Source organism: Castor canadensis, chromosome 1, assembly GCF_047511655.1.
Source record: "Castor canadensis chromosome 1, mCasCan1.hap1v2, whole genome shotgun sequence".
Classification (NCBI taxonomy): Eukaryota; Metazoa; Chordata; class Mammalia; order Rodentia; family Castoridae; genus Castor; species Castor canadensis.
The window spans coordinates 20,774,109-20,800,777 of record NC_133386.1 but is presented as its reverse complement, the minus strand read 5'-3'; the positions used below and the strand labels follow the sequence as shown (position 1 = coordinate 20,800,777).

General features: G+C 38.4%; 1 protein-coding gene across 6 annotated transcripts in view; it reads left to right on the top strand.

Moving 5' to 3' along the window:
* Positions 1–26,669, top strand: part of Utrn (utrophin) — a 521,188-nt gene that overhangs the window by 206,563 nt on the left and 287,956 nt on the right. For all 6 annotated transcript variants that reach the window (XM_074072723.1, XM_074072717.1, XM_074072708.1 and 3 more), the window contains 13 exons: positions 1,003–1,173; positions 3,324–3,503; positions 5,926–6,060; positions 8,114–8,263; positions 8,954–9,115; positions 9,908–10,036; positions 10,717–10,890; positions 12,430–12,585; positions 15,946–16,116; positions 21,334–21,513; positions 23,559–23,687; positions 24,020–24,190; positions 26,308–26,469. In XM_074072723.1, the coding sequence (XP_073928824.1) occupies positions 1,003–1,173; positions 3,324–3,503; positions 5,926–6,060; positions 8,114–8,263; positions 8,954–9,115; positions 9,908–10,036; positions 10,717–10,890; positions 12,430–12,585; positions 15,946–16,116; positions 21,334–21,513; positions 23,559–23,687; positions 24,020–24,190; positions 26,308–26,469 (2,070 nt within the window). The remainder of the gene's footprint in view (positions 1–1,002; positions 1,174–3,323; positions 3,504–5,925; positions 6,061–8,113; positions 8,264–8,953; positions 9,116–9,907; positions 10,037–10,716; positions 10,891–12,429; positions 12,586–15,945; positions 16,117–21,333; positions 21,514–23,558; positions 23,688–24,019; positions 24,191–26,307; positions 26,470–26,669) is intronic.

Here is a 26,669-nt window from a genome sequence, read left to right as displayed (position 1 = left end):
TCTCTGAGTGTGTGTACGAAAAGTAGGAATTGTTCACTAGGCAAAGCTGCTGACCAGCCAGGTGTAGGAACGGCTTGTGTGCTTCTGGCACAGGTTGCTGGAGTACCATGGGGGGGCCGTGAAAGGAGGGCTCCCTGTTTGTTTTCAGGACTGTGATCCTGTTTGGAGGGAGGAAACAGGAAAGCTGCTAACTCTTACTCAACCCTTTCTCCTATTTCTGTTCTGGCCTTTGGTTCATGTCAGCTCAGCAGACAAGCCAGACTTGGCGAGGTGGCTGCCACTGTGATGTTTGATTAGAGTAGGAGGTTGGCCCTGTCAGGGGAGGGCTGGACCATTCCTGGGCCACTGTGTCTTCTGTCATAGTAGAAGTCAGGTTCTGGTTAGGGTGAGGAACCCTGAAAATATTTCCAAATTTCTCTGAAGTGTTCACTGAAGTTACTGAGCCAGATTCAAACAAATACCCTCTTTTTAATGTAGCTTTTCTGTGTGTGTCTGGTAAAGTAGATAAAGCAGAAATGTTGTAGAACAATGACATGACATCTTTTACAGAAACTCGCTCTGCTGCTTTGTAAAAATGAAATCTTAAATCCTATTAAAAAGAAAAAAATGGACACTTGGGTTATGTACAGGATTTTTTTTTCTTTTAAAATAAAATACAGTGCTACAGGAAACTCAGTCTGTATAAGTTACCACTATAACAATATTCCTATGCAGCTATAACAAGATTCCTACATCTGGGATTACTCTGTCAAAAGTTATACATTATCAAAATTACAGTAGATATTCCTAGATAAGGCTCATGTGTAAATGAGGCAGAGAATTCAGTTGTGAAGTTTTAGTATTGCTTGTATTTCCCACCATCAGCACAAAATGTATAAAAAGTTTTACTTGAATATTAATGCCGAGGGACATTATTATAGTGCCATTAGACATTAAAAACTGGAACTTGAAATTTAGTATATTAAAATTTGTTTATTTAGGAAAATGATTTTTTCTTTCTAGATTGCTATTCAAAAAAACAGGTTGTCTGAAAGTCAGGAAAAAGTAGTGAACCTGAAGAAAGACTTGGCCGAGATGCGGGAGTGGATGACCCAGGCTGAAGAGGAGTACCTGGAGAGGGACTTCGAGTACAAGTCACCAGAAGAACTTGAGAGTGCCGTGGAAGAAATGAAGGTGAGGCTGGGACAATCAGTTCAACGGGGTTTGCCCCTCAGGAGAAAAATGGAGGGCAGGAACCAATATGAGTTATAATATATATATATATACATGGAAATGTCACAAGGAAACTCCCTCAATAGCTGTCTTAAACAAACGAAAATTCCTTTTTTCAAAAATGGTGAACAGGAAGACAAAACAGGTCCTGTTTGGGGATTGGTAGCAGTGGGAGGGGCAAGTATATAAGGGAAGGAAGGTGCAGGAGGGAGAGAATGTGGTGGTAGAGAAGATGGAAATTAGACCTGTTGAAGCTATTCCAGGAACGCGGGGAGGGAGAATAAAAGAGAATGATGGAGGGGGTGAATTCAAATGTGATATATCATAAGAGAACTTTTGTAAATATCACAATGTACCCCCAGTATAACAATAATATGATTTTAAAAAACAGAAAAAAAGACAAAGCGAAAAAGAAAAAAAAAAACAATCAGACATCTATCTATCTTTAAAGAACCATCCATAGGTATCATCTTTCAAAGTAGGATCTTAAATAAAAACAAACAAAAAGAAGAAGTGTGGCTGTGATGCTTTTAGAGGGAAAGGGTGCTGCCACTATTTGTTTGCAGAACTTTTGGGGAAGAAAGATGTTTGTAAGGAATGAGAAAGACTTCTTGAGTCAGTTGGAAGTTATTCTGACTCACCAGCTATCAGGAACATGGGGCACGTATGAACCCCAAATGTCCTACTGCAGGAGAGAGGGGTGGTAGGAAGGAGGCAAGAGTGAGGATGTCAGTTGGTTTCATGGGATGGAGTTCCTGTAAGCTTGAATTCTTGTGTCAATAGCCTTGAACTTTTTCTTTTTATATATATAATAAAAGAACTGGCATCAATCCTAAACTTCTGACACTTCAGTTGTCCTTGAGAATTCAAGCCAATGGAGATAGATAGTGTCTTAAAGGCCATTTTTTTCCTAGACAATTAAGCAGCATGACAGTACATGTTTTACCCCACAGAAAACTGGCTTAAAAGTATAACTAAAGCAAAAATCTCTGTGCTGATATTTTAAAAAAGGAATTATATGACATTCAAACATTTATAGAGGAGTCAAAGTAAATATGACAAGAGACTGTTATTGAATCTGTAACATTGTAACTGAAACATTGTAGGGTAGCTCTTTTGGAAACATCTTAAGGATTCCTAGAACATTAAGAATGAGCTTCATTTAGTCTCCTCCTTTACACTACTGACGTTCTAGTGCTGTGGCATTTTTAAGTCATTACAGTTGAGGGTTGAGAAAAATGAGATTAAAATCCTTGATGGGATAACATTCCCATCAAAAGTAAATTATTTTTATTTTTCCAAATAGCCATGAGGAATTTAAAAGCCACTACCCTTTATTACTTTTCTCCCATCCCAAGGAAGCTGAGAACCATTAAGCAGTAAGGAAAGCTAAAGGGAAAGTGAACTGCTTCAAGTTCTTTTGCCTGAGCACTGAGGGGGGCCAGGAAGCAGCTATTTCTGGACCGGATTGTCCCAGAGTAACTCCACCTTCTTTGGAATGCTGTTCACTACCAGGCTGAGAGATGTGCCTAGGTTCTAGGAGGAAAAATGTTTCCATTTCTAGTAGGACCTTTTAAAGGGTGGTCTGCAATGGTGCCTCTACCATTGTGGCCCTCCATTTCTGTGCAGTCTAATATGTTCAGATCTCCAGTGGTCGGTTAAAATGAATTGACTTGTAATCTTATCCTGGACCAAGAATTTGAAAATATCTCATGTTAGTAAGCACAATTTAGGATAATTTGGATATTAACCCTGGTATTATTAAATGAAAGTGATTGTGGAGGCTATGCACATTGGGACATGCAAAAGTGAAATTTTAGTAGCTAGGTATGGTGGAACACACCTGTCATCCCAGCACCCTGGAGGCAAAGTCACGAGGATTGTGTGTTTAAGGCCAGCCTTGGCTGCATAGTGAGACCCTGTCACAAACAAAGCACAAAACAAACAGTGAATTAGCATTCTCATTTAAAAACCACTCACGATAGTGATTAATTAAATAATGTTCTGGTGAGGCTGTCATCTAGATGTTTTATATAGGCTTAGTTACTTTTGTTTTTAAAAGAAAGGAGCTGGTTACAGAGACACATTTTTCAATTTCTTTCTTGGAACAGAGGGCGAAAGAGGACGTGTTGCAGAAGGAGGTCAGAGTGAAGATTCTCAAGGATAACATCAAGTCCTTGGCTGCAACGGCGCCCTCTGGTGGCCAGGAGCTGACGTCTGCACTGAACGCAGTGCTGGAGAATTACCAGCTGCTTTGTAACAGAATTCGAGGGAAGAGCCACACACTTGAGGTACGATAGGTTTTCCTTTTTTCTCAGTGGAATATTTCTGAGATCCAAATTTTGCATTTCTGTATCTTGGGAAAAGAAGATTCATTTTTTCCTAATATTGGATAATAAAGAAAAAGTATTTTTTTAATGGAATAGGCTGATAAAAATGAAAAAGAAAATTTTAAAAAGGGAAGCCAAGCTCTGTCCGCAGTTATCAGCAGGCTCTTTAGCAAGTCATTTAATATCTTCAGCCTAATTTTTTTATAAGTGTGCATCAAGGTTTTCATGCTTCAGATGATCTGCAGGGTCTCGTCCAGTCCCCAAATCCCAGAACGTGCGGTGAGCCTCTCTGTTTTGACCTGGTTAAGTACACAGAGGGGAACTGAGGTTTTGATCTTAGATAAAATATCTTTTTTACCCTCTATTCATTATATTTCAGGTGTAAATTATTCTGTGATATTATTTTAATGCAATTAAGTTTTTATTTGTTTTCATGAGTATGACTTATGATTTAAGAAGCATTTCAATTTTTAACAGTTTAATTCAGCCTAAAACAAATGATTGTGCTGTGTTCAATCCTAAAGAGTTTGAAAAATGGCAAAGGCAGTATTTAAGCTAGATTGGCTCATCACCGGTTTCTTCTGAGTCTGTCTGGTGCTGAGATAAATATGCCTAATTGGTACTACTTAGCAAGAAAGGTACTTGATTAGGAAATGCTTCTGTCTCCAGGGAGCGAATGAATCTCTGACGTCCTTTTTTTCTCCTGTAAGGAAGGAAGTCCTACTTGAATATGAGTAGATCTTTCAGTCCACCTTTTTTTTTATTCATATGTGCATACAATGTTTGGATCATTTCTTCCCTTCCCCCACCCCCTCTCTTCTCCCCCAACCCCTCACTACCTGGCAGAAACTATTTTGCCCTTATTTGTAATTTTGTTGAAGAGAGAGTATAAGCCATAATAGGAAGGAACAAGGGTTTTTGCTAGTTGAGATAAGGATAGCTATACAGGGAGTTGACTTGCACTGATTTCCTGTGCATGTGTGTTACCTTCTAGGTTAATTCTTCTTGATCTAACCTTTTCTTCAGTCCACTTTTTGCTTGTTGAAATTTGGGGGAACTAGAAATCTCTTTATCCTTTCATTCTAAGCCAAGGGTCAGCAAATAGTGGCTGAAGGCTCAAACCGAATTTGTGGCTTGTTTTTGTCTGGATAAAGAGTAGTTTCTGTGTTTCTTGTTTCTAAAAGGTTGAGAAACCCACAAACACACACTCACCCACACACTACATGCACTAAAGAAGGATCCATGACAGAGACCAGATGTCACCCCTAAAACCTAAAGTATCTTCTGCCTGGCTCTTTATAGCACACAGAGCTCCCATGGGGCACAGATGGGAATGCCTGTGCTCGGTCAGTAGATCCCAAAGAGAACAGAGCCTGGGGGTTCGGTGCTGAGTTCTTTCTCCTAAATTTACCAGACAGCTCCCTCTTCTATGCAAAAGAGAATGTAAGTGTGTTAGTTTGCATTCTTGTCGCTATGACAACATACCTGACGTAAATAACTCAGGGGAGGAGGGATTTATTTTGCCTCAGTTTCAGAGGTTTCAGTCCATCATGGAAGGAGCATCACATCATGGCAGCCAGGAAGCAGCCAGAGAGAATGTCTGTGCTCACTGGTTTTCTCTTGTTTCCTCTCTTATTCTCTCTGTGTTCGCAGCCTATGGGACAGTGCTGCCCACATTCAGGGCTGGTGTTTACCCTTTAGTTAGCTGTCTCAGTCACTCTCAGAGGTGTGCTTTACTAATCTCCTTAGGTGCTTCTCAATCCAAACAAGTGTCAAGCAAGATGAGCTACGACAGTATGCATTTCCCTTCTCCCCAACCTGGGAAGCCTTAGCTGTGGGGAACGAGTTGTAAAAATACAGTTCTTTTGGGTTATGAGGCCCATTGCATGTAGAGATCTGCCTTTAGGAATTTTAGAAGACAGTTGAGAAGGCTACCCAGCAAACTGTTTATCTCAGTTAACTGAGCTGGAATCGAATGTTTCCCTACAAATTCCAATTTCCTATGGAATTATTGAACATATTTAAGTATGACTGGATTTTACCTTTTATCTAAAAAGCAAACTAATAATGTTTGTATCTTGTTTTTCTCATGAGTTTGATAGTTTGATTTTGACATGTAAGTCAGATCCTGGAATTTATTGTAAAATAAGAAATGAGGGTAGCCTATTGTTCATCCCTGTTGTTCCCCATTGGCCTAAAATTTATTGACAGATTCGGTTCTGTTTCATTTATTTGAGATGCCAGCTTCATGAATTTCTAAGTTCCCACCTCACTCACATGTAAAAGAAATTGTTGTTCCCTGAAGAGGGTGTCCTACCGCCCTGGAGATACAGGGCATGGTGTGGTCTCTTGTGGAATTTGATTTTTCCTTTGCACACTTTAGGAGGTCTGGTCCTGCTGGATTGAACTGCTTCACTATTTGGATCTTGAAACCAACTGGCTGAACACTTTGGAAGAGCGCATGAAGGACACAGAGACCCTGCCCGAGAGGACAGATGCTGTCAATGACGCCCTGGAGGTTGGAACCTGTGCTCTTGGTGGCATTTCTTTTTGTTGTCTTGTTAAAGTGAGACACAGTGCTTTGTGCAGAAAAATGTGTCCTCTTCCTCAGTAGTTTTTGTTGCTTTGTTGTTTTTGCTTTTTTTTAGGAGGTACTGGGGTTTTGAACTCAGGGCCTTAGGCTTGCTAGGCAGGTGCTCTAGCACTTGAGCCACCCCGCCAGCCCCTCCTCAGTAGTTCTTATCTTCACCTGTTTTATATCAGTAGCCAGAGGTGTTGTCACAACAGGCATATTTAGAGCATCATGGACCCTTTCCATCACCGGCCTGGTGATGTGGTGAGACAATTGACAGTGCATTTTAAACACAGAAAAGCTCTCCATGGGTTCTAGTTTATTTCGCCCACGCCTGGACAAAATATGTGTTAGTAAGACAACTCTCTTGTCACTTTTCCTCTAAGCTCGGCACTGTGTACAGTGGTGCTAGACTTTGACATCTGTGAATGTTAACCATCACAGATGGGCTGGTGTGTTTGGTGCAGAGGACCCAGGTGGTGGGGGCTTGTCATCATGGCTGGACTTCAAGCTCCTGGGGCCAAGAAATGTCCCTGATTTTTTGTTGCTCCTCAGTCACGAGCACCATCTGTGGATTTGATGACGTAATAACTGTTCTTAACGGAATCACCATGTGACCAGGGTAGGGCTGCTTAAGAAAAAGGGGAGGAGGGTAGGTAAGTTTTGAAAGATGTCGTGGAGACTGAGTGGGTGACTGAGTTGAAGGTCAGAAGTGAGTGACTGTGGAGCCTGTGTTCGGGGAGATGGATGGTCTTATGGAGAAGAGCTGTCATTTTTCACATACAGCAGAGCAAGGAGTTCAGAGCATGAAAAGTAATGGAAAACCCACTTTTAAAAAGCTGGTTCTCCTAATATGAATCAGTCCACATGCCTTCAGAAATAGGGAAAATACAGAGGTGCAGGACAAGCCGTAAGATAAACGCATTTAAACACATTACATATTTCTCCCTAGTTATTATTACTATTTTAATGCCCACACAGTGGCAGGTGGTGCACCGAATCAGAGGCTTTGGGACCATGTTGGAACCTTAGCTCTTCTTTTATTGACTGTATGTCTGTAGGCGAGGTATTTAAACTCTCTGAGCTGAATTCAGTTTTCCCACCTGTAGAATGGGAGTAAATGATCCCATATGACTAATTAGATTTATGTTTATAAAGGTGTGTATATAGAGTCAGACTTGTGTCTCATGCCTGTTACCTGGCTACTTGGGAGGTGGAGATCAGGAGGATTATGTGTCAAGGCCAATCCAGGCTAAAGGTTAGCAAGATCCCATCTCAGCCAATAAAAGGCTGGGTACAGTGGCTCATCCCTGCCATCCCAGCTGTATGGGAAGTGTGAATAGAGGGGTGGCATCCAGGCTATCCCTCGCAGGACTGTGAGATACTATTTGATAAATAACCGAAGCAAAAAGGGCTGGCAGAGCACATGCACAAGACTCAGTTCAAACTCTAGTACTGCCAAAAAAAAAAAAAGTGTGTATGTGTAAGTGGGCATGGTGGTATACACCTGTAATCCCAGCCTCAGGAGGCTGAGGCAGTGTTATTTTGAGTTTGAGGCCAGCCTGCGGTACAAAGAAACATTCTGTTTCAAAAAACAAAAACAGCAATGACAAAACCATTAACAATAATGAAGTATGTACATAACAAATAGTGTTTTGTATTCTGTGTGTGTAGTAGAAAATTGAATACTTGTTTTTAGTAACAAGGTTGATAACAGTTGAGATTTTGTTTGTATGGTACTGTTTCTTTTAACCTGCATGTCTTTTCATGGAATTTTCTCAAATAATTAATAATTATTGAAATTATTTTTATGAATTATATTATTCATACTAATTTCTCAAGTTTATAAATTTATTAATAGCATATGGACAATTTTGTTAACTTTCCAGATTTCTAGATTTCCTAGAAAATAGAATTATATGTTTTACAAAATGCATGCTTGGATATTTGATACATCTCGCTTTAACAAATGCATTACCCTTTTCCTGTCCTGGTCCAGGCTCTGGAATCTGCTTTGCGCCACCCAGCAGATAATCGCACCCAGATTCGGGAACTTGGCCAGACTCTGATTGATGGCGGGATCCTCGATGACATAATCAGTGAGAGGCTGGAGGCTTTTAACAGCCGCTATGAAGATCTGAGCCACCTGGTAAGCATGAGGGTGCGCACGAGTGTGGTTGGGTGTGTGGGATGCAGAGCTGACCCAGGCTCCATTGTTATCCTAGTAAATATTAAGTCCGTTGGAAGGTGACACAAACTCCCACGAAAGCCATGACCTTTTAGGTTGCATCCTGATCATATCTGAACGTGAACATTCATATCAGTGGTTAGAGAAAGGACGCTGCTCTTTGTAGGGTGGCTGAGTAGGTGTTGCATGCCTTCAAACACATACTAAAAAGTAACTGTTGATAATTAGACCATGGGTAGCATCAAGCCTAATCTAAAATGCACACAACTGTGCACATGTAGGATGTGTTTTCAACCTTGGAACAAGAAAAGATCCAAATGGCTGTTCTACTGAGAGACATTGGTAATGCCTGAAAATGCTCCAAGTTTACAGTGAATCACAAATGTTGTACTCTGTTTAAAGTGTTCTATGGGAAATACTGCATTTTCATATTTTGTCATGTTGTATAGAGAGAAGTAGGAATTACTGCTTCACCTGCAAGGTATGTAAGCTGTTAGGAGGATGTGCTCTCTCTTGCATTGCTAGTTATTATTTATTTATAAGTCAGTCTAAAGTCGTGCATTTTATAGCCTTTTCTTAATGGCCAGGAAGTACATTCAGCTATTTAGATTTGTGCTGAGCAGCTAACGATGACATTTCTCCCCTGTGCAGGCAGAGAACAAACAGATTTCTTTGGAAAAGCAACTGCAGGTCCTGCGGGAGACGGACCACATGCTTCAGGTGCTGCAGGAGAGCTTGGGGGAGCTGGACAAACAGCTCACCACATACCTGACCGACAGGATCGATGCTTTCCAAGTTCCACAGGAAGCTCTGGTATTGCCGCAGATCTAGTGCTTCTGAGTTGTGAGGAAGAGAGTGTGCATTCCCCTCAGTCATCAGGGAACACCTCCTGCCAGAGTTTGCAAAAGAGTTACTTTACTCACAGGGTGGCAGCTGGGTTTTGTGGGTCCCTTGTTCCTTATGGGAGATTTTGATGCACTTAAATATATTTATTTTCTTAGCTATGACATTGGGATAACTTCTTCTTTGTAAAGAAGAAATATAAGAACTATATATAAGTTGTGAACCTTAGAAGTGACAAATGCAAAGACCTTAGCAAGTTGAAACACACAGTAGTCATATATGCTAGTCCATATCTTTATTACATATATTGTAAGCTGATTCAAGTTTGTAAAATATAGTACTATGTTTGTGCACTGTATGGAACGTCTGTGTTGTTTTTTTACATTTATTTATTTGTTTATTTATTTATTGATAGTACCAGAGTTTCAACTCAGGTTGCAAGTGCTCTACCACTTGAGCCACTCACTCCCCAGCTCTTTTTGCTTTAGTTATTTTTTAGATGGGGTCTTGTCAGTTGATACTATGATGCTCCTACCTATGCCTCCTACACACCTGGGATTACAAAAGTGTACTGTCATACCCAGCTTGGGTGTGGAGTGTTGCTGACTTTTTCCGGGGGCTGGTTTCAAACCTCCATCCTCCTGATCTCTGCCTCCTGAGTAGCTGGGTTTACAAGTGTGAGTCACCATGTCCAGCCTCTTTATGTGCCTTTTTTTTAAAAAAAAAAGAACACATCCTCTCCCCTTTCTAACTTCTTGGCAGAAAATCCAAGCAGAGATCTCAGCCCATGAGCTCACTCTGGAGGAGCTGAGAAGGAATCTCCGCTCCCAGCCGCCAACCTCCCCAGATGGCAGGACCACCAAAGGAGGAAGTCAGATGGACGTGCTGCAGGTGAGGGCCAGGTGCTTCCCTGGGAAGGGAAAAGGAGAGAGAGTTGACTACTTGGGTATTTGGTATGATATGAACCATGGAAACAGCTATTAAAGGCTCATGTGCCCAGGGTACTGGAGATGAATTGTCCTGTGAGTAGGAAGACACTGAATGGGATTTTGTAGTTGAGGTGAGAGGAGAGAAGTAAGCTGGATTTAGAGTTAGTTTTCTGTAGATTGTTCTTATAGTACAGAGCCCTTTGGTACTGGGTCCTTGTGTGTCTGTCTGCTTGTGGCTGATGCACTGGGCAGGCTCTGTGCGTGGGATGCAGCCTCACTTACTCCTTAATGGCTTATGTGACATTGACTTTCACTTTGAACTTGTGATGAAGGAAAGGCATTTGAGTTCTAGGTTTCAGAGCTGTGAGGAAGCAAGGGAGGAAACTAATGCAGTTTTAACTCCAGTGAGGCCAAGTTTATCATTCTTGAGATTGAGACTCTGGGTGTGACATAACTCATGACACTGGGTGTGCAGCTCACTTAGATGATTGGGTGACTCCCTGAATCCCTTTAGGATTTCTTCTTCCTCTGAAATATTTTTATTTCATAGCTTTTTAGTAGTACGTCTTATACTAATATCATCTTGTGAGAGAGATTGCCATTTTGGTGTGACTTGCTTATTACTTTCATTTTTGCAAACAGAGGAAACTTCGAGAGGTGTCCACAAAATTCCAGCTTTTCCAGAAGCCTGCAAATTTTGAGCAACGCATGGTTGACTGTAAGCGCGTGCTGGATGGTGTGAAAGCTGAGCTCCATGTCCTGGAGGTGAAGGGTGTGCATGCTGAGGTCATCCAGGCCCATCTGGACAAGTGTATGGTGAGGCTGTTGGGGACATGCATGTCCTGTGGGTTTTCTGGCAGTTGTTACGGTTTTGTATACCTGCATGGGCATGTCTGTAGCTGGCTACGCACAGGATTGATGATGGAAGACATATTAAAAAATTAAGAAATGTGGTCTCTCCTTCTATGGAGATCAGAAGAGATAAGAGATGGGAGAGAGTGAAATCGATGATTATTGAGGAAAGGGAAGAAGGATAGGTGTGTAAACAACATGCATTAATAAAGGAACATTTTATTCACAATGTGAAGTTAGGGTGACTTGAATAGAAGGTGACTCATAAGTCAAGCTTTCCAGGATAAATTTAAGGTAGCTAAAGAGCCACACTGGGACTGGACATTAGGAATGTTATGGTAAAACATTCCTTTGATGCAAAATAAAAGTTTAAATCAGAGTTCTAACCACAGATGGGAAAGGCCTTATTACTGTTTTAGCCTTGAACTTAGTAATTCAGTTGAGTAGACATTTTACAAAGATGCGACCAGGAGGATATGACCTTTACACAGTGCGATGCTTGAGGATCATGACAAACTTCAGATAACACTTGTGAGACAAGCACAGTCCGAGAGGAGTTCTTTATGTTTTTTGCCACTGCTGTGTCCCCATGTCTGTTTCTTACATGGTGGAAGAGCGCACAAACAGGCAAGGATAGTCTGTAAGCATGCGTTTGTTTGTTGGGATAGAGCACCAAACAGAACAAGCAATGTTCTTGGATCTCCTGTGAGCTGGTCCAGTGTCTATTAGGTGGCAGTGCTCATGACCTGTTTTGGGTTAGGATGGTGATGTTTGAGTCAAGAGAAGCTGCCCAAACAAAGCTTTAGGGGTCAAGGTGACAGGAGTGAGGACAGCTCTGACCTTTTGAACTTGATTTTGTGTAGTCATATCCATCTTGCTATTTTGACTTTTATATGTGTTTTTAACATATAAGCAATGCATACCTATTATGATAGATTTGCTGTTTCAGAGAAATAGAAGGAAATAAATAAATATTAATAATGCCAAATGTCAGTAGCCAGAAATAGTCACTGTTGTTGGCTTTCTTCTAGTTATAGCAGTTAGAATTTTTTTTAAGTGTACTTTTTATGTATTTATTTATTTATTTTTGGTGCAGGGGATCAAGTACAGGGCCTTCTGTATACTGAGTGTATGCTAAGCTTTCAGCCCTTAATTACATATGATTGACATTGAGGTTTTGCTTTTAATATTTTCCTCAATTTATGTAGGAAAAATATTTATAGTACATTATTAGGTACTCTCATAAACATTTGATACACATGTCTGAGATTTTAAAACAAGTACAAACTCTATTATCCTAATTTCTTATCTTTTGAAGAAGTGTTACAACCTTGATCTCATTTCACTCACCCTTCAAGTCAAATCTGAGGAAGGTGCTGCCCTTTGACCTTCCTTCTGAGTTCTTAGCTGTCAAAATGTGTCAGCTGTGTTCTAAAATGATTCCAATTGGCACACTTTTATTATAGTGTGAGATTTGCCTTTTTTCTTTTTTTTTTTTTAAAGAAACTGTATAAAACTTTGAGTGAAGTCAAACTTGAAGTGGAGACTGTGATCAAAACAGGAAGGCACATTGTCCAGAAGCAGCAGACAGACAACCCGAAAAGCATGGATGAACAGCTGACGTCTCTGAAGATCCTTTACAATGACCTGGGCGCCCAGGTGTGGAGAGCACGCATTTCATGTATCTGTGATATTCTCATAATTTTTGGTGCTGGGGATCGAACCCTGGGGCCTGTGCAGGCTAGGCATGTGCTCTTTCAGCCCTCTCATGTGTTTCTAAATCTTTTTATTATCATAATATTATTGTGCTGGGGGTACATTGAGACATTGCAAAAGTTCTTAAAATATATCATAGTTGAATTCACCCTCTCTACTATTCTCCTTTATCTCCCCTCTCCCTATTCCTGGAATAGTTTCAGGAGGTCTTAGAAAATGCTTGTTGGAACTTCATGGCATTAATACATGTTCTAACAATTTTCACTGTATTTCTTTAGTAGTGTAATGATTAGTATTTATATAGAAATTTATTTATAATATTTAATTCAAATTAGTATTTGTATTTTCAATGACTACTGACAGTTCATGAATTATTCTGTGGAAACTGTACAAAATAATAGTTCTTGTATACACTGAAGTTATTGGACTTTGGACTACTGAATTGAATAGTCTACTAAGAATTGTTCAATATTAAGTAACATATGTAAAAATTAAGTGAAGTGTATACTAACCTACCAGCATTTAAAATCCTTTCAGGAAACAACAGTAATATGGCAGTTTAGTGAATCGTCACGGGGTTATTGGGCTTTTCACTCTGACCTTGAAACTCTTTGTTTCAGGAAGGCAATGTTGAGAAACTGTGCTAGGCAATATTTTGGATCCTACTTCCATTGTCGTATATTAATAACTTCTGCTTCAATTAAGATTGGAATTTCTGCATAAGCCCAGAGAAAAATAGCTGAAGTTTTGTTATCAATTTAAAACCAATGAGAATGAACACTCCATACTTTTTCTAGGCAATTTGTTATTTGTTAAATACTATTTATTCAACTGACTGGACATTTCATGAATAAGAATGGATTTGCTGGTTCTTATGATAATTCTCTAATTGTGAACATAGTTTTAGTGTTAATTAGGTCTCTCACTCAACATAATTGAGACTTCATTGTGTGTCTAGAGTTGGGTGAGTAGTGGGGATACAGAGTAAGGAAAAACAGAAGTTCAGAGTAGTGAAAGGGGTAAGGGTTAATTAAATATTCACATGAAGTAATTTCAGACTACTCTTCTGATGTATTCTGAAGGCATGTGTGTGATGATTTTAAAGTATAGACAAAGGGGATTTGACCTAGTCTTGGGTTGGGAGAGCTTTACTGGAAGTGATGCATAAGCTGAGATCTGAAGGATGAGTTGGAATAACCTGTATGCAAACAGAGGAGAGGGCTTTCGAGGCTTGTGGAGCTCCATGTGTAAAGGCCCTTGGCAGGAGGAAGCATGGTGTATCTATGTGGCTGGAGAGAGGGCCATTTTGGGGAACATCATGGTGTTGGGGAGATGGGGTGAGAATAGACCCTGCTGGTGTCAGAGTTTGCGTTAACATTTTTAATCCCTGTCTTTAAGGCAATAAGCACTTACCATAGCATTTTTAGTAGGCAGATGATATGCTCAAAACAAATTTTTAAAAAAGTTTTATGGTTTGGAGACTGAATTGGTGGGAAGCAGGAGTGGATGTGGAGAACAGCTGGAAAGTTCTTGCTATGCTCTTAGGAGAGGTGATGGTGGCTAGAAGGACGGAGGACAATGGAGATGGAGTGGGTTGACTTTAGAGCCATGTAGGAAGTGATATCAGTAGTATTTGGTGAGGCATTAGCTATGGGGGATGGAGGAGAGGGAAGATACAGACAACTCTTGGGTGTTAGGTTTGATTACATAGAAGATGATGGTGCCAGGTCTAGAGAATAGATCCAGGTTGAAAAGATGAATTTTATGAGTCATCTGCATATAGGTGGTAATTAAGGTTTTGGGAATGATGAAATTGCCTAGGGAGAGATATAGGAGGAATTGGCCCTTGACTAACTCTTAAGAATTACATCATTTAGCACGAAGTTTGAGACAGAAACTAAAGTAGCAAGATGTGGTAGGCACACCAGGACAGTGTTAGATCAGGGAAGCCAGGGAGAATAATGTTTCAAGAATGAGTGCAGTCACCTGTTCTGCATGTTCTTGACACTTAGAAATGTCCATCAGATCTGGAGCCATGGTGATTAGCATCGAAGTTAGCAAGGGCAATTTCTGAGGAGTAAGGGGAGTGGAGTAGAAGGCAGAATGGCATAACTTGAGGTCTGTGTGGAGGTGAGGGAATGGAGCACTGTCACAAGGCAATGGCTTTGAGGCTCTGAATGGGAAAAGTGGAGAGACAGGTCCTAAGGGAAGGTGAGTTCGAAGAAGGGATTTTGTGTGCATGTGCGCGCGTGCGTGCGTGTGTGAGAGAGAGAGAGAGATAGGCATGAGTGTTCTTAATAGCAAATGAAAATGGTTCCTGTTTAGAAAGAAGAGTTGTGTAGTTGAGAGGGAGAAGGGGTCAATGGTTAGGTTAAAGATTTACTACTTCATATGGCCTAGTTTATATGCAGTGCATCTTAAAATGTATTGATTAGATGGAGACAAGTGTAAATTGTTATAGGTTGAACTATAAATTACTTTCTTCCTGGTATATACAAATCTTTGATGTCATTAAGTTTTATGATAGTTGTGGAGCTGCCTAGGCATGTCAAGTCAGATAAGTATCATTTGAATACATAATATCTTTTAATATAATTCAAGTATTTGTCTTTTGTTGAAGTGCTATTAATTAAAGTCATGAATTTTAATTAAACTCCAGGTAGGAAAATATTTCATTTTTAAGAGGAAATTTAATCACAACCAGTCCCTGAGGTATGAAAGAGTGAAATTGAACCTGGAGGTGAGGAAAGCCAAGTGGCAGCCCATGTAACTTACCGATAAAATTTGACCTTCATGTCATTTTGTATCATCCAAGACAATTTCATCTCATATCTTTTTGTTGTTTTTATTAGCGTACATTCATTGTGCAGGGGAGAGTCACTGGATCAATTCTCAATAGCCTTACCTTGTACACTGGTTAGTTTGCTCCCACCTTCTTCCCTACTACCCTCCCCTCACCACCCCCCATAATCATGAACCAGCCAGCTTATTTGTTGAGGATGAGGTTTTGCTAACTTTTTTGCCTGGTGTGGCCTGGAACTGTGATCCTCCTCATCTCTGCCTCCTGAAGAATTATAGGTGTGAGTCACTACTCTAGTCCTGGTTAATATTCTTTTGTTTGTTTGAACTGTATTGCTCACACTGGACTTGAACTCCTGGACTTAGGTGATCCTCCTGCTTTGGCCTCTTGAGTAGCTAGGACTACAGGCATGTGCCTCTGCACCCAGCTCTATAGTTAATATTTGAATTTGTTCCCATTCATGTTCATTCTTGTCTCAGTCTTGGTCTCTCTCTGCTGTTCAGGTGACAGAAGGAAAACAGGACCTGGAAAGAGCATGTCAGCTGGCCCGGCGGATGGAAAAAGAGGCTGCCTGTCTCTCTGAGTGGCTTTCTGCTACAGAAGCTGACTTGGTGCAGAAGTCCACTTCAGAGGGCACGCTCGGCCACTTGGATGCAGAGATCTCCTGGGCTAAAGTGAGTCTCAGTTTAATTGCAGCACCAATATCACGCAGGGTAGCTGAGGCCATGTTGGGGCAAGGGAGGTGGACACCGTTGTCCTTCATTCTCCATGAAATGTAGCCTTTCCTTCTCACCATTCTTCTGTGCTAAGAAGAGCACGTTAGAAACAATTATTTTCATGGGATGCTTTTATCCTGATTTCAGTAGCATTAAATACATACAGATCAGCTCTATGCTTATGTAACACTTGAAAACATTTTCATTAGCCACCTTTGAAATTGGTGATATTTATTCAGTCTTTACAAAGTAGTATACTGATTTAATTCTTTAATAATTTTTGTATCAAGAACTGATCTTTTCTTGTTGTAAACTAACCAATGTAAAGAACATAGCAACAGAAATTTAAAAAAAATCAACACAAGAGTTTTCTTTACCTCTATGTTACTTTGAAATTGCAGAGATTAGAGTTGATTTGCAAGTTTTTGCTTCTGACGTAGACAACTAATTGAATGGAACATGAAGTAATTCTTTTATGAAGGCATTTTGTTTTCCTTGGCTTATTTCCTAAGAAGCAGGCATCCTGTAGGGAGTGCTGAAAATAAATGACTGATGCTAAAATAGGTGTTTACATAAGGCCTCTGCTGTCAGGATTGATGCTTTTCACAGGTGTTTGCTGTGGGCTTCCTGAGAAAGTGCTATGAGGTAACTGGGTGACACAACTTTTTTTTACCTTGGACGCTCTATAGAGTGACACTGCAGAAAGAGGGAGGATATTAGTCCCTGGAAAGAATATCCTGGAAAGAAAATAGCTCACGGGAAGTGGGGTTATGCCATGAGTTGTGTGAGGGAAGGGAGACCATCACCAGCCATCAGTGTATTCTTCATGAAGGTGAAACAAAGGCACTAAGCTTTATTCCCATCACAGTCACGTTTATCATCTTTACACAGTACAAACTGCTATTCTCTTCTCCCTTCCTTCCCCTCTCCTCTTCCCCCTTCCCTTCCACTCTTCTCTCTTTCTTCTTTCTTTCTGACATGGTCTCACTATGTCACCCATGCTGACCTCAAACTTTCAATCCTTCTGCCTCAGCCTCCCAAGTGCTAGAATTACAGGCATGCACCATCACACCTGGTTCCACTATTTACTTATCAGTAACATAATTTATGAACAGTGTTTCCCTTTTCTTTGGGGGGGAGGTTTCCATGATCCCTCCCCAGTGACCCTAAAACTGCAGATAGTAGCAAAACCTTTATGGACTATGAGTTCCCTTGTACTCACGTACACAAATTCAGTGCCTTTCCATCTTAATTAAACACTGATCATGCTCTGTGCCTATAATTTTTGCAGTCTGAAGAGAAAGAGAGAGCAAAACTAGCAAACTTTCTTTTTCTTTCTTTAAGATTTCATGGATTGAAGATTCATTCTTAGCACCGATTTTAGGAACTGCAGCACACAGTTTTTTTCTTTCCTTTTTAAATTGAGAACATTGACCTGTCTTCCTAAGTCACACACTTCTGTGACATTCTGAATTGCTAGAATCACAACTTGTGCTTTGGGTCAATTAGTAAGTAAGATTAAAATTACCTGGACACAGCACTGTGATGCAGCCACAGTGGCTCTGATACCTGAGCTGGCTACTCGGGGACTGATGGGGGTGTAAGGTGTATGTCTTGAAGGCAGTAGACAAAGGGATGATGCTCACCCTGCTCAGGAAGGAACTGGATGATGTGAAATTTCAATGTGCTTCTCAGAACAGCAGAAAATTTAAAACTTCTAAATCATTTATTTCTAAAACTTTCCATGTAATATTTTCAGACAGTGGTTAACTGAAATTTCTGTTAATGGGGCACCACAGTAAGCTCACAAAATGAAATTTGCACTGTGTAATATAAAAAAAGGATGAGCGAAAATCACCTATAGTCAGTCTACCCTGTTAGCTTTTCATTTTTTAAGGCATGTAATTGACATGTACAACACACAGATGTACCTGGTATTTGAAAACCTTCTGGAAACATCTGTCTTCAACGTTTTCCTTTCCTATAAGTGTTTTTATATTATGTTAGAGATAGGCACAGTATTTACTTTTCTTTTTATTTTCTCATTCCTGCGTCCATTTGAATTTCTGTGAGTTCTCACTATTTTATATAATGCTATGACAAATCTACTTGAACTTAAATCACAGCACACATTCCTAATCATTTCCTGAAGATAAATTATTAGTCCTAAGGATCTTGGGACAAGGATATGTCCTTCTAAAGTCTTGTGCAGATTTTGAAATTGGTCTCTGGAAATGTTGCAGGTACCGCCTGTTGACGAGCTTTCCTGCAGGCTTGTTTTCACTACAGCTCCGAGCATTGTGCTGTGGTTATTTAGTTAGGACGCTTTCCGTAAGCTTATAGGCCACCTGTAGTTCTCTTTAAAACAGACTTTTTCTTGTAACTGAGACCATTTTCTATTGCTATTGGTCTGTTAATTAATTAATCTTTTATTAGTGTGTACTAATTGTACAAAGACGTTTCATTGTGACACTTCCATGCAGGCATATAATGTTCTTTGGCCATTACCCTCTCTCACCCCTCTGTTACTGTTTTCTACACCCCATTTCCGTGTCCCCTGGTTGGTCAATTTAGAGCTCTTTATCTTTTATGAATATTAGTGCCTAGTGTGTTGTGTATTATTACAAAAACAATTTTCTTGCCATTGTAGTTTCTTTCTGTCTTTTTAACTTTTTAAAATTTAATTTTATTATTTTTTTTGTGGCACTGGAGATTGTACCAGGCTCTTGCCTTGCATATGAGAAGTAAGCAGTCAACCACAGAGCTACATCTCCAGCCCTTGGCTGTTTGAGATAAGGTATTGCTGTGTAGCTCAGGCTGACCCCGAGCTCTTGATCCTCCTGCCTCCTCCTTGGTGAGTGACACCTTGCCTAGTTAGAATGTGTCATGTTTTTGTTTTTTGAGGTGCTGGAGCACCTCACAAATACCATTATTATGTATTTTTAAAGAATTAAATATTTTTTTCTTATTTCTGCCTTTAGTGTTTAGTAAAACCAACTTTACTCCAGGGTAAATTATTTGTTTACATAATTATTTATGGTTTCTTTGAGCCCTTTTATACTTTCATCTTTTTTACCTTTCATCCTCTGGAGTGTGTTGGGTTGTGTACTATTAGGTCACTATATACACCTGTCTGTATATAGTGAACCAGTGATCTTTGCACTGTTTATTGATTAATTAGTCTTACCCACTGACTTAGCATGCCAGGTTCATCTGCTCTGATTTACTTGCTTCTTTTCCTTGCTTTCTTCTCCACTGGTCTGGTCTCTGTACCAGCTCTTCAGCTGTCTAACTAGTTTTAGAATATGTCTCTTTTTTTTATTGTTGTGCTGAGTGGGGGTATACTGTGGCATTTACAAAAGTTCTTATGATATATCATAATTCTAGTTAAGGGTTCCCTATCTTTATGCTTATTTTTGGCATATATTCTTATATATGAAGTTTAGAATTACTGTTCTCAAAATTTTTAAAAGAAATTCTGTTGGAAATTTTGGTTTGAATTACCTCAAATTTATAAATTTGTTGGAGGGGATTTAACAACTTGTTAAGTCTTTTTATTAATGTGGTTTGTCTCATATTCCCTCCCAAATTCTTTCACATCCTACAAAAATTTAGATTTTCTTCCTCATAAACATGTATATATTCAAAGAAGTTTATTCTTACATATTTATTTTATTGCTAGGCTTTTTTTCTTTTGTTACTAATTGCTCATAGTACATAGGTGATACTGAATTTCATATATTTAATATTTGATTATCCAGCTCTCTCTTCTCATAATTTCAATTTGTTTCCAGTTGATTCTTATCAGTTTTTAAGGTAAAATATAAATAATGACAAGTTTTTCTTTCATAGAATTATGTGTATTATTATATTTCCATTTAATCTTGGTATAAATTTGAAATAATTCAAGTTAAGCATCAGCAGGAAACATACTCATTTTTCAACATTGTGTTTTCAGATTTAAGGAACATTTTTAATACTATTTTAGTGTTTTTATACTTAAAGATTATGTAAAACTATTTTTAATGAAAGTTTAAGTAGCATTGCTATTCCATAGATTAAATATCATTATTTTCAATATTTTATTCATTATAAAATGCATTAGGATTGTGTATATATTTAAATTTAATGACTTGTGCTGAATAATTTCTCACAGTTCTTATAGAATATTTTAGTCAATTGATGCATAACCACTGAAGACATGCAGAGTCTTGAGTGTAGAGAGCATGGCTGTGGTATTCTTCCTTTTTCCCTTTGGTGGAAAAGGATGCATGAAAGACGGATCTTAGTATCCTCCTAAGTGACGAGGAACTGACATGTACAAGTCAGTGTTTAAACTTCAACTCACTTGTGGACTTACAATTTCGGTGCGTACTCAATGTGATTTAGCGATCTTGAAATACAGACTTGAACTCTTAATGACCGGTGTAAATGTTGGTTTAAGAAGGTGCAATAGTTTCAAGGTACAACCACAGCACTAATAATAAAGTAGATAATTATACATTTCCCTTGGGTATTTCTGCACACTTTGTGTTTCTGTGAATGTACACTTTGTCTGGTCACACTTCAGAATTATCTTCATGCATTATCCACAGGCGTATCTTTCCATGTTTTGGCAGCTGGTAGACCTAAGCTTAGATTGCCAGTTCTCCTCTGACTCACTTAAGATGTCATATTAATATAACTGATTATTTATGAAGTCACCTATTTACACAATGTTGTCCTTATAAGTAAGTATGGTACACACCACTGGTTCTTCCAGTATTCTAGAAGGTAAATTTATGATGCACTTTTTAGAATTTTGAGTTCTGGAATATTTTTTTTCTTTGCTAGCTTGCAGTTAGTAAAAATGAAACTGAGTCTTTATATCTGGAGCTGTGGTGAAGTTAATTGGTGTTTGTAATAAATGGAATTTATACTTAAATAATTAAAATTTTCACCTCTGAAATTCTTGCATTCTTCCATATTGGCTTAATGACACATTTTAATTTTCATTTGGAACTTTAGAATGCTTACCACATCAACAAGTGGAGTTTTGTAAAGCGTGGACGTATTGCAGATTATCTAGGGAGCCACGGAGTGCTGTGGATATGGGAAGAAACATTACAAAATAAGGTTATGTAAATTATCTAATACTCTGAAAGATTGAGTGGGTCTGGTGTTTTTATTTGCTAGAATGTTCTGAAGGATCTTGAAAAGAGAAAAGCTGACTTAAATGCCATCACGGAGAGCAGTGCTACCCTCCAGAACCTGATCTCGGGCAGCCAGCCTGTCTTAGAAGAGAGACTCTGTGTTCTCAATGCTGGGTGGAGCCGAGTGCGCACCTGGACCGAGGATTGGTGCAACACCTTGCTGGTAGGTTGCTGGGGACCGTTAGTGGTGACAGCTCTCTCCTTTAATTATTTTTACGTGCACACAGCTTTGATAAGGATTCTAAGTCCTGTGTTCTTGTGAATTAATTTCAGTAGACTACATTTTATTTCTCCCTTGAAGAGGTAGTAACTGGAAACAAGCCAGTTACTGTTAATATCTCTGTTAACTAAGAAAATATTAGTGGTACAGATGGAAATATGTACTTTAATATTTAAGTAAATGTGCTCCATGTGTTTCATTTTAATGATGTTGGATAGTATTTAGTCTTCATACTTTTATAGAGGTATATGCATCTATATGTGCTGTATATGTAATCTTTATGATGCCTAATAATAGGGTACTAGTTACGAGCACAGGTTTTAGCATCTGATGGTAGGCATAAGATTTTTGATTAGTAGCTGGGAGGAAGTTAGTTAATTGCTCTCCATGCCTCAGCTGTCTCATCTGTGAAATGGGCATTATTATACTTTAACCTCCTAGTATTTTTGTGACCATTGAGTGACTTAAAACATGTAATAGTCTTATACAAATATATGTAAAACATATATTTGTAATGATTTTAAGTATCGTTAGGGTCATAATAATTGTTAAATGTTATAAGTATGTTAGTTTTTGGTTATCATTATATCGTTAATTATTTCATGGAAATTGAATATTTAATTTTCATAGTGGAATTTTGGCCCTCTTCTAACAATGAGTGTAGCAACTCCACCTTCCTCTCAGAAGAGAATTATTATTTATATATTATTCTTCTATTCTGACTTATCTGATAGAACTTTTATCTAATTAATAGAATTACCAGGTAATGGGTAGAAATGAGAAAAAATGGTGATGTGACTAAGCATTTATTCAAGTCTGTTAAGCTATAGAGTGGTTAGGGTCACTGGCTAAGGCTTTGATCTGTCACAGATTTATATCCCAGTCCAATCTGCATGACCTCAGGCAAGTTATTTAATGTCACTAAGCTTCATTTTCTACATGTGCATAAAATATATAACCTTAAATAGATATTTAACATAATTTTAACATATTAAATACATTAAAAGTAATTTATTACATATTAAAATAAACGGATATAGTAATATTTAATATCTTAATGTATTACAATTGTAGAAGATATCAAAATTTAACAGAAATTATGTATATTTAGTTACTCAATTTAAATATTTGTATGTCACATATATTATGTACATACAATCTATAAACTTAAATTATAAGATATATACACATTTTCATATCATTTATTAGATCATATTTTGTTTTTCAGCGGCTTTTCCATTTTGTAGAGTAATAACTTGTTTCCTTTCATCGACTTTTCTAAGTTTTTCCTGGTTTCCTTTATCCTGTAAAATACAGCTTTCGAATGTCAGTTTCATCATGACCCTAGCCTCACCCTTTTTGGTCAAGTTCTAATTTCTCATCTCACTGGCTCTTCCTGGTTTTAATCTGCTCACCTGTTAGCTTCTGTTTTCAAGTCCATTCTCTCAGTCACACTGTCTGTTGTGTGTCCTCTTTCAGGAAACACTCCTGAGGTGTGGGCCAGGAGTAGTGCTAAGTGCAGCGAGGAGAAAAGACAGACCCTGTCTTCAAAGTGCACCGGGTCTGCCAGCAGGCAGAATCTTACTCAGTTCACATTTCCATCATTCCTTTATAGTACTTCCTTAGTCATAATACATGAGTTTGAAAAAATATGACTGAGGGAGACAAATGAGATTAGTTGTGATATAAGAATGAAGAATCAGAGACAAAGTTGAAATAAAATTGGACAAGAAACTTTGGGTCGTTTATTCTACTTCATCTTCCTATCGTGTTGAATTCTAAATCAAATCATTTAAAAAAGTGCTTCGCCATAGCTATGCAGCTTTAGGATTGAGATTTATTCACTAAAGAAGAGCTTTGCAGGGAGTGGAAACCTGTCTTTAAATGCAGCATGCAGTTTGCTCCTTTAGGCCTTCTAAATCGCTTCTAAGGTTATCATCTTAAATATTTCATATGATTGTGTCAGCATTTTATCAATTCCTTTGTAGAACCATCAAAGCCAGCTGGAAGTATTTGATGGGAATGTCGCCCACATAAGTACCTGGCTTTATCAAGCCGAAGCTCTGTTGGATGAAATTGAGAAAAAACCAGCAAGTAAAAGGGAAGAAATCGTGCAGGTAGCAAACCCGAACCTGGAGGATCAGCCACATATTTGGGGCTGGAATGTTTTGCTGCTGTAGTCATCACTTGTGGGATGCTCTGGGTTACTGGTGTGTGTGTTCTTTCCATACAGTTGATTCATGTACATTTATTTGGGTGAGAGAAAGTGAGATTTCTAGTGAATTTTATATGAACAGTTCTTACTCTTGTTAATTGTGCTGAAATCTTTCTTAGGAGAAATTTCACACATTTATAGAAACTTAGTTCTCAGTAAGCATCACACCCATGTTGCGTTTTGATTTTTCCCATGGGATAATTTTGTGTGTGTGTTTTTTTTTTTCACAATTAGCGTTTGGTTTCTGAGCTGGACGATGCCAGCCTCCAGGTTGGAAATGTCCGTGATCAAGCCGTTAGTTTGATGAATGCACGTGGCAGTGCAAGCAGAGAGCTTGTAGAACCGAAATTAGCTGAACTGAACAGAAACTTTGAAAAGGTGTCTCAACACATCAAAAGTGCCAAAGTGAGTAATTGTCTCCTTGTAGAAAACTTTTTTCCCCACAGGGATGTGTCCTAATGAAAGATAATATATGCATAAGAATTTTTTAATTAAAATGATTTTAATCACTTTTTGTTTGAATGGAAGATGTTTGTTGTCATTTATTCTGTGATTATGCATATAGGGAGAAATTACTGTCAAAACAATAACCATCTGAGAAAAAGTTTTGAAGGTTAGGATAGGCCATGAAATAATGAGATGAAGTCCCAAGCTAGGCACGGGTATTAAACCCATGATTCCATAAATTAGACTTTTATATATGTGCTCATATTAAGCACGCTTATTTGTGCTTTACATGTTGACAAATTTGAAAGTTATAAGTAACTTCACAACTTAGATTTTATGGAGAAATATACTGTCTGATTTTATAAATTTAAAAGCAGCCTTATTAATTTAAATAAGAGCTTTCCTTTACAAAAAGCGTTTATGCTACACACACACACACACACACACACACACACACACACCTTTCCCATTCTTTTTTTATTTTCATTTTATAAGGTGAAGAACGCAAGCACTTTAGTGTTCTTCAGGCCTGGTGTAGAGTTTGAACATCAGTAAATCTTAAACTTAAAAGATGAAGACATTTTGTAGTTTGGTGGATTAAAAGCCTAGCTGGCTTTCACTATGAGGAATCATAGGATTTTCAATTCTTAAGGCTCTTGACTGATAGGATGCTATTTATTTATTTATTTATTTATGGTACTGAGTTTAAAGTCAGGGCCTCATGCATGCTGGGCAGGTGCTGTACCACTTGAGCCATTCCACCATACTAAGGATACCATTTTTTGACTATTTAGTTAATTTAACTTCTAGAGAGTTGTATATTGAAATTTTTAAAGAAGGATCAAGATTTTTTTTGCAGGGATTAAATAAATATGTAAAATTTGGAATATCTGATATAATAGGGCAAAACTTTTTCCATAGCCTAGGAATATACTTAGATCATTCATGATTTAGAGAAAATAAACAAAAACCTTGCTTTAGTTTTTGTCTTCCTTACCCTTGCTTTAGTTTTTGTCTTCCTTACCCTTAACCTTATCTCTTAACCTTCTGAATTAAGTTGATTTTATCCTTTATAGTAGATCTATGGGAAATTTTTCTTGGTATGAGAAATAATGCATAAGACACAGGTGGATACGGGGGGATGGGGTGAAAGGAAGTATAAAGAGACAAATTCTCATCATCCCCATAAATAACCTTTGCAAACATTATGTCATATATGTTTATTTTTATTCATAAGTATACGAAATTAAAATGTCAATGTTTTATATATGTTTCTTTGAAATGGTCTTTAATGGTAGTAGAATATTCTGCTCTGTTATAATTTCCTAAGTCAACTTTCTACTTTTATTGTGCTTTTATGAATGTGCATTTGTTAAAATCATCTTATACATATTTTCTTATCTCTTATTATGCTGTTAGGATCAATTTCTAGAATTCCCTGGTTGTGTAATTTGTGCTCGTAAAACCTGTTGAATAACTCTCCTAACAGCCGAATAGAAAGTTGGTGTCAAGTGTACGTCCATAATCAGGATAGTGCTTGTTTCCTCACACTATGTGATTCTCCTACCTTTAGTTTTATTAAAATTGCTATGCTGACTTTCAGTTATACAGCTGTGATGGTTTTCTATATAGATACCTGAAAATGCTGCATTTAGAAATGTATTCTTTGGAATTTGAGTATCCAAATCCATGGAGAATTTGGGGCAAACTTGACTGGGAGACATTCTGTGGGGTGTCCTTGCACTGGGAAGTGAATGACCATTCTTCCATTCTGTGGCCATGGCAGTGATGACTTTCGACTATGGCCCTATTTCCTACTGTTTGTATGTGATCTTAGAATCCACCACACTGTACTGCAGGCAGTCACACATTACATGTCACCTCACATACCTGGATATAGTTTGGAAAATGAGTAATTCAGAGAAGCCTAGGTTAGTAAAGTCATTGCTATAAGAATGAGTGAAATTAAAGTCATTCAAATAAATACTAGTTCCTTTCTTGACACTCCAGCTCTCTGGTTAATTATGGAAAGTCAAGTGAGAATATACTTTCAGAGACATCTTTTCCTTCCACAGTTGCTAATTGGTCAGGAACCATTATCATACCAATGTTTGGTCACTACTGAAACAGTTGGAGTTGGTGTACCTTCTTCAGACTTGGAAAGGTTAGAAAACGACCTTGAAATAATGTTGAAAGTTGTGGAAAAACATTCAGAATCCAGGGATGACGAAGAAAAGGTTGGTTCTTTTCAAAACCATGTTCTCATTTAATTATATTTTTACATTGATAGTGAGTACCCCCAAATCATGACAGAAGAAATCCACACGTGATTTTCTGAGTGTCAGTGTAAGATCTTTCAAGCAATTCATGTAATACTTAAAACACATATACCCCACATTTTCTCACTGAAAATTATCTTTAGTGTATGCTAAACTAG